This window comes from Arvicola amphibius, chromosome 4 (assembly GCF_903992535.2).
Source record: "Arvicola amphibius chromosome 4, mArvAmp1.2, whole genome shotgun sequence".
NCBI classification, from domain to species: domain Eukaryota; kingdom Metazoa; phylum Chordata; class Mammalia; order Rodentia; family Cricetidae; genus Arvicola; species Arvicola amphibius.
The window spans coordinates 155775593-155787606 of record NC_052050.1 but is presented as its reverse complement, the minus strand read 5'-3'; the positions used below and the strand labels follow the sequence as shown (position 1 = coordinate 155787606).

General features: G+C 49.8%; 1 protein-coding gene across 1 annotated transcript in view; it reads left to right on the top strand.

Annotated features, from left to right (window-relative positions):
* Col4a2 (collagen type IV alpha 2 chain) overlaps positions 1-12014 on the top strand; it is a 134324-nt gene that overhangs the window by 99087 nt on the left and 23223 nt on the right. Inside the window, exons 17-23 of the mRNA XM_038327236.2 lie at positions 1914-1967; positions 2697-2763; positions 3337-3447; positions 3909-4058; positions 8430-8522; positions 9028-9182; positions 11927-11999. Coding sequence (XP_038183164.1) covers positions 1914-1967; positions 2697-2763; positions 3337-3447; positions 3909-4058; positions 8430-8522; positions 9028-9182; positions 11927-11999 — 703 coding nt within the window. The remainder of the gene's footprint in view (positions 1-1913; positions 1968-2696; positions 2764-3336; positions 3448-3908; positions 4059-8429; positions 8523-9027; positions 9183-11926; positions 12000-12014) is intronic.

Sequence of the window (12014 nt, the reverse complement as noted above, 5' to 3'; positions counted from 1 at the left end):
AACAGAGAGATAGCTTACGCATTTGGTTGTATTACATTTTCTGAAAATGTAGCGATTGTTTTCTTCATTTGGGGAGACTCGTTTAATGACAGCAGAGTCTTCTCTATAGAGTGTGCTCATGGAGACCTGGTCTCCTGGATCCATGCGCCAACACCGCCCTTGTGCAGTATGGGTGTGCAGCACAGGAAAAAGCCACCCCTTTGTGGACAGGGCCACTGGCCTGCAACAGAACCATTCTCCAGGAGCCACATCCACCAGCTGTGACTTTCCAGCTCTGTGAGAGTCACAAACAGGCAGCAAAGCTGTGCCCACAGGCTGGGCATTCAGTGGCATCCCGCAGCCCTCTCAGACCAAGCCCAGAAGAAGTCTTTCCCCCCAAGGCCCCTAAGTTGGATTGCACTAACCCTTGTTCTTTGTGCCATGGGTCTGAGGAAAGATCTAGAAAACCAGAAAGACATGGAAACACATCCAGACCCATAAGACAGCAGCCTTCTTTCTGTTCAGCATTTGAGGAAACCTTCCCTGGAAGCCTAGCTGTGAGCGTTTCCCGACAGTACACTCCTGCCAGCTACTTAGGACCTCTGCCTACGAGCCTCCTTGGGGCTCAGGGTTCTTTCTCGAACATAAAATCAACCACTCTTTGAATGTTCAGCTCCACCTAGCGTGAAAGGCCGAGAGTCAACCACAGCCCTGCAAAAGGAAAAGGAAAATATAAAAAAAAAATCAGACTGTTAGTCCATCAAGCAGCATGTGAGCTCCTGGGTTTGAAAAATCTATAAAGTAACTAGACAGGCAGGCCCATTTTTACTTCGCCCTGGCGTGGCTTGGAGACTTTGCCATATGTGGTCGTTTGCAAGAGGGACTAGCTGCTCAGAAAGCTCCACATACCAGCTTCCTTATCAATGGGAACTTGAGGAAAATGGAGACCAAATTAGTGTTAAGGATTTCTTAATGAAAAGAGACATTCCAAATCAAGAGGCTCTGGGATTCTGTTTGGTGGCAACTGGAATTTTTAAAAACTCATCATGGAGGGAGAGTTTAACTAATGGATCAGATGTGACCCCACTGATGGGATGCTGTGACCTCACAGACCAGATGTGACCTCACAGACCAGGTGTGACCCCACTGATCAGATGTGACCTCACAGATCAGATGTGACCTCACAGACCAGGTGTGACCCCACTGATCAGTCAAGAAATTGCTAGCAAGGCAACTAGCTCTCCTCCTCTAAAGTGGGGACCGAGGAAGCATGACTGTCACCGCAGGTGGAGACAGGTCTTACACAATTTTCTGCTCACTCGGAGGCTGGGTGGGGGATGGAAGGGCAAGGGACCGTATTACATAGTACCCTGGGGCCAGAAGCACAAACCACCCAATCTTCTCAACACCAAGAAAAAACTACTAAGAAAAAGAACCAAGGGGAGTGCACTGGAAGATGTCTCAGTGGTTAAGAGCACTTGCTACTCTTGCAGAGGACCTGGACTCTGCTCCCAACACCAACTTGGTCATTCACCACCACCTGTAACCCTAGTCCAGGATTTGACCCCCCTCTTCTGACATCACAGTCACCAGTCACTCACACGGCACACATGCATATCGTGTAGACAAGTGTGCATAAAATCAACCTGAAAAAGAAATTTAGGTGCAGAGGAAGGAAAGGCTGTTAGGGCTGCTGGGAACTGAAAGAGAATCGACAGACACTAGTGCCACATCTGGACTCTGGCTCTTGGGTCAAGCAAAGCAGCTATAAAGACATCTGTGCACCTAACATGGGGGATTTGACAGTACACGGGGGTGGGGGGCTTGAGGGGGTGCTTGGTGTCTGCATTGGCTATGCTGGTGGAAGTGGCGTGGGGTTGATTTCTGGAGGTCCTCCTGAAGCTGGAGATAACAATCCCCTATCTTTCTTGCAGGGAAGCAGAGGCGCGGATGGTTTCCAAGGTCCCAGCGGACCCCGAGGGCCCAAGGTAACTTGTGTCTCTCTTTCTGGTGATATCCAGCTCCTCACCGAAGTAGCATGGGCATGGGACATGAGCGACGGTTATTAATGTGATCCCCTAGAGTGAGGAGACTGTGTGCTGCCTGCCCCCATCCGAAGGGAAGCCTGAGACTGGATTTTAGCAGAAAGATGAGGGGTGCCTCCAGCTACTGATGGAGAATGGAACTTGTATAGTTAACCATAAGGGCTGGGCGGGAAGATCAAGGGAGGTGATCCAGGGTAGCTATGAGGGGGACCCAGCCTTATGGGTGGCCCTTTCTGCTAGAGAATGTGTCTGGGGAGAGCAGGGAAGCGTGTGGGTGTATCTGGAGTCTACAGAGCAGATGGTGTCGGGCGTCTCTGCAGCTCCATGCCCTCCCCCCCCCCCCCCGAGATGGTTCAGATGTCAACACTGTGAAGGTCTGAGTCTCAAAACCATAGCAGTCTCCCAACCACTTCCGGCATCCCTCCCCTGGCAAGGGCTTCGCAAGGAGATCCACGCTTGCTGTGCTGGTCCCTTTTATGTCTGCCTGGTGGCTGGGATGCAGGAACTCCCCACTGTCACATGGTAGAGATGTTGCCATGGGGACGGTCCAGGTTGGATGATAGTAAGAAAACATGCCCTGTTAAACCAGTTCCACATTCTGCCCACTCCTGGGCAATACGTAAATTAAGAGAACTCCGGAAAGCTATACTCACAGTGTCTTCTTTCTCTCAGGGAGAACGTGGAGAACAAGGCCCCCCGGGACCCCCTGTCTACTCGCCCCATCCATCCCTGGCAAAAGGTTGGTACAACAGTTTCTGTGCATGATGTGGCCTCACATGGAACCTCTCTTCTCTCTGGAACAAAGTCATGAACTCTCCAGGCAGCTTTCTAAGTGAAACAAAATGAAGGTGTTCAGAACACAAGCTTCAGAGACAGCCCAGCGTTCCTGGGGGCTCCAAGGTGTCATTAGAAACAGTCACTTTGGTTCTGCCCGACAACACTCGCTACTGTCCAGTGTGAGTCCATCTGTCAGCGAGGGCATTTCCGCATTTCCAGGAGACCCACGGGTTCTGGTTTTTAACACCTGGAATTCCACCGAGTCTTCTCAGATCAGTTTGCTCTCCCCTGAACCCTCCGAGGGTCTCTGACATCCTCTGCATTGTCCTGTGTTTATCAGAATCTTACCTGGCTAGGCTGTAAATTAGAGCCCTCTGTATCTGCAGCATTTAAACTTCACCTGCCTCTTTCTGTGTTCAGGGTACTCACCGGGAAGTGGGTACCTGCAGTGACTTGTAATGACAGCTGCGTTGCTCTGGTGGGGGCTTGTTCCTGGATAATGGTTCTCATTGCAAGGGATCTGTCTTGGTTGCAGGTGCCAGAGGCGACCCAGGATTCCCAGGGGTTCATGGGGAACCAGGAAGTCGAGGCGAGCCTGGAGACCCTGGCCCCATGGGGCCCCAAGGCCCATCTATTGGAGATAAAGGTAATGGGGTTTGTAGCATCAGAAGATACATGACCTTAGGTGTGGACATGGACCAGTAGGCTTTGCTGGCCACATGGCTTTCCTGTGGCTCCATCCTTCCTCCTCATGGAGTAGGAAGCTACTGCTGAGCTGAAGGGCATCAGCGAGGTTAGACTGTGACACTGATGGGTGATTGTTGTGGTCTGGTCCCTGGAAGTTTAGATTGTGACTCTGGTGGGTGATTGGTGTGGTCTGGTCCCTGGATGGAAGAAGCAGGATGCTGTCCAATGTTGTCAGCAAATGGTCATAGTCCCAGGGTTGTGAAAGTGGACAAGCTGTGAAAAAACATACTAAGGCCATCACTTCTGCTGTTAACTGGTTCATGACACTTGTCCCTGATGGTGGTTCCCCTGTGACACAGAAGCTAACGCAACCTTTAAATATCAGACCACTCACCTACTGTGAATGCTCTTGGATTTCAGATTCGATGAGAGGCCTTCCAGGGGAGATGGGACCCAAAGGCTTTTCAGGAGAACCAGGCCGCCCAGCACAATATCCAGGTGCACCAGGAGCTGATGGAAAACCAGGTCTCCAAGGAGCCCCTGGGCCTGCCGGTGCACCTGGACCAGACGGTAAGTGACTGGTGTTCATCTAGAGCCTAATCAAGCTGGGTATCATCCAGGATTTTTTTTTAAATGGTTGTGAGTTGATTCAGCAGGCCAGTGGATGAGGGTGTGGCGGGCACTGCCAGGGTCCACACCGGAACCATGACAACAGCTGTTGCCTCTCAGCTTTAGGGAAGCAGGAATCCCACAGTTCTCTCATAGTGTGCTGTGGCTGCAGGAAGTTCAGCAAGGCCTCTGAGATGCTCTGTCTGGAAGGGACTATGCACTGAAATCACTGTGCCCAGGTCTCTGCGGGTATCTCCTGTCTTAACTCACAGCTCCTCTGTGCTTCAGCAGTCTGGGTCAGCATCTTACAACCATCAGCATCTCTGCCGCTGCAAAGCCAAAGTCACAGGAGGAAAGATAGCTGCCAAAAGGAATGGTGGCCACTGGCCAAGGGAGACAGGAGACCCAGAGAGCCAGGATAGACAAGGATATAGTAGATGAGGATGAAGGGTCGGGCCAGCCTGCCACCCCACAGCAGCAGAGCTGGTCCCTGGGTCAGCCAGGATGATTCCATAGTAGCTGGGATGGTCCCTGAGTCTGCCAAGGTACATTCTCAGGTTGTGATGGTGTGTGCTGTCCTTATGTTGAGAACGCTCTGTCTACGGAGGAATTGTACATGTGCCGTAGTTTTGAGCTGGACATCCACAAAAGCCATCCTCCTCAGCTGTAACATTCAGTTATACTTTTGATGTTGATAATGACCTCATAGGAACGTTTCATCTCCTGAAGAGATTAGCTTATGAGGCACTGGTTAGAAATAAGAGGTTGTTCTCTCTTTCTGGGTGACATTGACTCAGATGTAGACTCTTCTTTCCTAAATGATTTCAACTCTCTGATCACCTCCAGCTGTCTCTCCTAGAGCCTTCCCTTCAGGGCCAGGGCATCTCCTGAGTCCTTCCTACAGGGCCAGGGCACCTCGTGAGTCCTCCCCTCAGTATGCAGGGCATCTCCTGAGTCCTCCCCTCAGTGTGCAGGGCATCTCCTGAGTCCTCCCTTCAGGGCCAGGGCATCTCCTGAGTCCTCCCTCCAGGGCCAGGGTATTCTATTTGCTAATAGACAGTGCTAGGTTTTAACTTAAACTTCAAGTTCAGAGGCTGATGTTTTCATTGTTTTGGGAAAGTTCTTCTCTATGCCATCTCCAGAAGGAAAATTGTTGGCAGTATTTCTTCCATAGAAAGAAATACTTATATAAAATAGGTATATAGAAAGCCAGTCACTTCTGCTTCTGCTTCACATTCTATAGGAACATTTTAACTTGCTCTGAGTGTGCTTGTCCAGTTTTCTTTCGTATGGAAGATAAACACATTCGCTCAAGTTTTGAGTGTGTGCTCCTTAGTTGATGTATTTGAGCAAAGCTATCTTTACTGTTTTCTATTACACAGAAAGTAGTATGCATGATGCAAGTTTTGCTTGTTAATGTTGACAGGAAAATAATTTATTGGTGACATATGAATGTCTATGAGCCTGCCTTTCCTGTGTGCAGCATCTGTAAGACTTCCCTTACATGTGTCAAAAGCAGGAAAGCATGCCGTGAGTGAAGACACTGTCCCGGCCGCTCCATCCTGCCATGAGCATACTCTGTCTTATTGCATGAATTTGGCTAAGTGGTTTCCAGTATCACTGACATAGATAAACTAGCATAAGTAAATAGTTATCTGGCATGGGTTATCAGCTAATAAGGGAATGTATACAAAAGATGGACGGGTTTAATAAAGTTTGTCAACTGAAAAATGTCAGGGCATCCCCTTTAGCCCTTCCTGAGTTGTTTCCTCTATGAGATACATTGTTACCATCTGCTTTTCTAGCAACCTTGTTTATGAAAAGTAGCCAACCATTGCCTTTAGCGGTGTGTCTCGCAACTTAGTATCCACCTTGTAACTTAGCACTGGGAACAGGGACTCTCACAGAGTTCGACCTTTCTCCGCACTGAGCTTTTTGGAGTCTTTGCTCAGGAACTGCGTTTGGTCCTATTTTATGTGCTGCGGCTGCTGGAAGCCAGGATGCTTAGTCATTCTCGCTAGAATAAGAGCAAACCTGGATGCCAGCTGTACTTTGAGGTGAAAGGCTCTGCTGACACCATTGCTAACGCAGCTGACAGAATCAGCTGTTGGCTTCTTCGCGGAAGTCCTGCTGAGATCTCACACATCCCAAAGAACTTGTTTGAAATTATGAAAGGATTAAATAGAGAGAAACATCCCAGGTGAAAGACATGGCTCTCTTATGCCTTGGTGAAGACCTTACTACTTCCCAAGGGCATCCTCTTTGTCCTATATGACAGGTCTCTAGTTTTAAATGGCAACTTTCCTAAAGTCCAGGCGATGAATCCCTCTACTTACATCTGCTTTTCTCCTCACCTGTCAAGAGGGTTGGAAGCTTTAGGTTAGAGCCCAGTCTAGACCTGAGCAGCTCCTGGAGAGGTCACAGGCGTCTCTTCTCTCCCCTTCCATGAGGTCTGTCCACTGTTCTCATCTCCCTGGACACTTTGTAGGACTTCTCAGTGGCCCCTTCCTTGCAGCTCTCTCTTGCAATGCCCCACCCCCATCTCTTATCGCTGATGGAGCCCCTGAAATTCTCTCTGGTCCCTTCTATCCCCATTGTGCCTAGATAAACTCTCCAATAGCAATAGAGCCCAGTGCAAAAATAGCCACTCCCCCTCTGTGCTCTGAACTACAAACATGAAACTTCCCACTGGAAACAGCCCACACTGGGTCTCAGGAATACCTAGCCTCAGAACGCCCAGCGTAGAGCTGCAGGTCTCCACCCTCCTGCTTGCCTTCCTGGCCAACATGATCCCTGGTGTCCTGGCTCCTCCATAGCCTCAGAGCTTGAGCCAGGACCCAGGAGTCTCTGGGCACCTCACTCTCCCCACTGGATCCACAGTGTAGGGTGCAGCCTCTTTCCTTAGAACTCTTTCATGACCTCCTTTGCCCTTTGGAATAAAAGCCCAAGAGGGTCCCATCTCCTCCTCTGTGCCAGGACCCCTCTGTGTACCCTTTACATACCCTCTGGTCATGGATCTCTACTGTCAAGGGGTCATTTGGTCATGCTGTCTCATCTATGGATCCTCCTCCAGCTCCCTGACTGGCCAGGTCCCTCTGTCAGCTGCAGTTCATGCCACGTGCTCAGAAAGCTCCTGGACGCCACTAATTCTAAATCAGCCACTCCTGATGCCCTCGCCCAGTGCTGGCTAGGACCTGAAAATCCACATTTGTTTGCTGATTGGGTTAGTTGAGCCCTTGCATCTCAGCTGTCAGCTCTGCGTGGCTCCTGGCTTGCCACCTGGCATAGCTCAAGTGCCATCTCATGGTGGGTGAATGAATTGATAGGCGAATGGATGAGTGGGGCTACGTTAGATGCACAGCCGGGTCAGACTGCTCAAAGCAGTGCTCACTGGCCTCTCCAACCCTCCGCTTCCCCAGAAGCTCTCTCATTCACCATCCCCTCTGCCCTTGTCCAAGAGCATGAGCCTCTGAAGTTGCTGCTTTCGCATCCTTTCCACTTCCTGTACAGCCGCGAGCATCTTCCTTCTTCAGAGGTGCTTGTTGGAGCTATGAGCACCACTACATTCAACAGGGATGAGACTTGGTGGCTCACACCTGCAATCCTGGCACTTGGGAGGCTGAGACAGGAGGTCACCATAAGTTCAGAGCCAGCCTGGACTACAGAGTAAGACAATGAGGAGCATAGGAGACCATGCTCGCCTGAAATGCAGCCTGGTGTCCACCACCAGATGGCAGTCTTTCCCAACCTTAGTCTCATCTGTTTAATTAATGGGGCCCTGCTGTGATTCCTCCAACCCTTGGTAAGAAAGGCTAGGGTCAAGATCATCAGTGAGGTCAGCCATGCCTAGTACCAGTTAGTCAGAAGGATTCCCAAGAGTTACCATGAGCCCATGTTTGCATGTCTACATGTGTGTTCATGTATGCATGGAGAAGCAAAAGGACAGGTGAGAAGCTCTGAGCACAGGTGTGCATCCGCTCCAACTGAGGACAGAGTGGAGAACTGGCTTTATCTTAATTCTTGTGGGGTTTTCCCCTTGTGGGGAGAGGGGTCTCTAAGGGAGACGAGGGATGTGTGGCCATCTTGAAATTCCAGTTACATGCCTGAAAAGCCAAATTCTCTGTTTGGACTAAGTGTTTCTCAGGAGAAAAGACATTGGTCTGGACAACTGATGGAAACACTAGATTTGCAAACTCTAGTCTCTGGTCCACCCTGAGGGCTGTGTTGGTGTGGAACCCGAGCTCCAGGGACCTGAGGTAGGCTTGGCTGAGAGCTTGTGCTGGGTCCGATGCCGTCTCTCACAGATGTTCTTGTCTGTACATTTTCTCCTAGGTTTCCTGTTTGGCCTAAAAGGATCAGAAGGAAGAGTGGGCTACCCCGGGCCGTCCGGGTTCCCAGGAGCTCGAGGGCAGAAAGGCTGGAAAGGTGAGGAAGGTTGGAAAGGATGCCCAGGTGGGGAGGTCATGATGACGTCACAGTCTGGCTCTCACGGCACCTTACCTTACAGATTGGCCCTGCCCACACCCTTCATTCTTTCTTTTGAAGGTAAAGTTTGGGCATTCTGATCTGAAATTGGAAATGCTCTAAATTTTCTTCAAACCAACATGACCCAGCAGGTCGGTGCCATACGCTGGGTCACAGTCAAAACAGTTGCACCAAAGCTGTTGGATAAAGTTAACTTTGGGCTGTGTATAGGTCACATGGAACACCTCATATTCTAATGAAAGTCTCCACCTAGACACCTCACCACATATCTGCAGACACTACAGAATGAAAGATAGTCAGAAGCCAGGTGTGGTGGTACACACCTTCGATCCCAGGACTCAGTGTCTAACCTGCATGATCATCTCCCATCAGCCCTCCTCCCCTGCCCCCTCCCTCTGCCATCCAAAGTCCCATTTAATACACATCTCTCTCCCATTCATTACAGGTGAAGCTGGAGACTGCCAGTGTGACCAGTTCATCGGGGGTCTTCCAGGATTGCCAGGACCCAAGGGTTTTCCTGGTGTCAATGGGGAGCTGGGAAAGAAAGGGGACCAAGGAGATCCAGGCGTGCACGGTATCCCTGGGTTCCCAGGATTCAAGGTGAGAAAACAGCAGCCCCTGATGACCAACATTGCCTTGCAGCTGACAAGCACCTGAGGCTGGCCAGACCTTTCACTCACACACCAGTGTGCCTGCTTTTTCAAAAGTCGTGTGCTTTTTTAGTGACTTTGCTCTGTTGGAAGGCCATTCCTCATCCTCTCAGGGTTAGATGTGAGGTTACCACAGGCCCTAGAGGCTCCACTTCCAGGCTGTAGGAGGGAACTACAGTCCCATGTCTCCTCAAGTGTAGGCCCCATGTGTGAAGTGGCATTATAGATGAGTCTTTTCTTTTTAGTTCTTTTAACAACCCAAATGTCCAGTGTGTGATAAGTGGAGGAGCAAAATGTGCATAGCCACCCTGTGGAATGCCCCTCTGCAAGGTGGAGCACTGGCCACACCTCTGGGCAGATGCACATGCACACACACACACAGAGAGAGAGAGAGAGAGAGAGAGAGAGAGAGAGAGAGAGAGAGAGAGAGAGAGAGAGAGAGAGACAGAGAGAGAGAGAGAGAGAGCGAGAGAGGGAGGGAGGGAGGGAGGGAGGGAGGGAGGGAGGGAGGAAGGGAGGGAGAGAGAGAGAGGCCTCACTGTGTCTCCCAAGCTGGCCTTCCATCCCTGGCAATCCTGCCGTGTTCTGGGATGACAGGCAGGTAGCACCACATCTGACTGTCCTATTACTTACTTAACTTTTGAGCAATAGGGGGAAAAATCTGGAGGCACCTGGCCAGGGACAATGTCCGCAATCCAACCAAGCTTGAAAGGGAACCTAAAGTCACACAATAAAAGAAACTCTGTTTCATCTTAATGCAAAAGACTATGCCAGCCTGATCACAAATTTGAGGTGAGCCTAGGCTACGTAAGGAAGATCCTGTTAAGCAAACACACACACATGCACGCACACACGCATGCACATTCCCAAGACAGTACCCCCTCTAAGTCTAAGCATTGTTCAGAAAAGATCATGAAGTGAAAGCCATACACTCCGTCCTGGAAAGTTAAGTCAACCCTTCAGCTGACTCATTCCTGGAAGGCAAATGGGTCCCAGGTGGTAACTCTGAAATCTACAAGTAACCCAAGTATGCCTGCTCCACACTTGTGCGCACACACCAGTGGGGTTTTCTCTAACAGCCTCTGGTTGTGTTTGTTGTTCTGAATTTAATTATATATCTGTGTGTACAACTCTGTATAAAAGGATCCTCTGGGGCTGGAGAGATGGCTCAGAGGTTAAGAGCATTGCCTGTTCTTCCAAAGGTCCTGAGTTCAATTCCCAGCAACCACATGGTGGCTCACAACCATCCATAATGGAGTCTGGTGCCCTCTTCTGGCCTGCAGGCATACACACAGACAGAATATTGTATACATAATAAATAAATATTTAAAAAAAAAAAAGGATCCTCTGGGATGGTGTGTGTGTGTGTGTGTGTGAGAGAGAGAGAGAGAGAGAGAGAGAGAGAGAGAGAGAGAGAGAGGAATGGATATAAATGGATGGGTTGTTGGTTAACCAGATAATTGGTAGGAATGCCTGGAATGGTGGTCATAGCTCTGTAGTCATAGCTGGTTATCTGATTGTCTGGATGGATAGATGGATGGATGGATGGATGGATGGATGGATGGATGGATGGGAGAGAAAGTGTTAGACAATTAGTTATTGTCTATAAATAAGGATAGGTGGTTGTCCGCTTGACTAGTTCATTGGATAATATAGATTGGTTGACTGTTTATAATGATGGATGGATAGATGGCTGAACAGATGAGTGGATGGACACATGGATGGATGGATGGATGGATGGATGGATGGATGGATGGACAGAAAATTAGTTGTTAATAGGCTGCTTGGCTGGTTAGGTTTTAGTGTTTGTGCTGTGTAGCCCAGCAGAGTGCTCGAAGCACTAGACTCAGTCAACACCCACTGAGCACATCTGTCTGTGAGCAGCCGTCAGCCTTACTTTGCATCTGGATCACATCTGGACAGCAAGTGCTCGTGTCTTCTTTTACAGATTTATTTTTGTTTTAGGTGTATGGGTGCTTTACCTGTGTGTCCATGTGCACAGAGGGATGGGAGGGAGGCAGGGAACGAACTTGAACACATGCATGCAGTACCCACAGAGGCCAGGAGATGGCATCAGATCCCCTGGAATTGTAGTTACAGATGGTTATGAGCTGTCATGCCCCGCCTAGGAATAGAACCTGAGTCCTCTGTAAGAGCAGCAAGTGCTCTTAACCCTCCCTCTAGCCTCATAAATGATCATTTCTACCCTCTGTCCTGGAAGTTTTTTACCTCTTTGGAGTCTAGCAATTGTAGTTAGGAGTGAAGCCACCTTGTGTCCCAGTCCCAGGCCAGGGCTTCTCAGTTACTAAGAATCCAGACTGGGTCCTTTTTGAACTCCAGGTCACATTCAGAGCTCTGGGCATCTGAAAACCCATCTGTCACCAGCTCCTGTCCATGCCTGCCAAGGACGCCAGCTTGTGCATTGTTCTCTGAGCATAGAGATTCTGACCACCCAGAGCTACTTTCGTTAATTCTCACTATGAAGAGGTCTGTTTCACAGCTCCGCTGTCCGCAGAGCCAAGCTAGCCCACCACTGGGAGGGCACTGCGCTAGTGACCTCCTTCCCAAAGCCCAGATTCCCTGTGCCGGCATCGTGGAGAGCTCTTTTGAGCAGGCAACCGCCCACAAACTGTATAGCTTAAAATCCTCTACCGGCTGAAGATGGAAGAGACAGCCATGTATTTCTGTCCACAGGGAGCCCCAGGCCGCACTGGACTTCCCGGACCCAAGGGAATAAAGGGAGACTCCAGAACAGTAACCACCAAAGGTTAGTTCTCCGTGA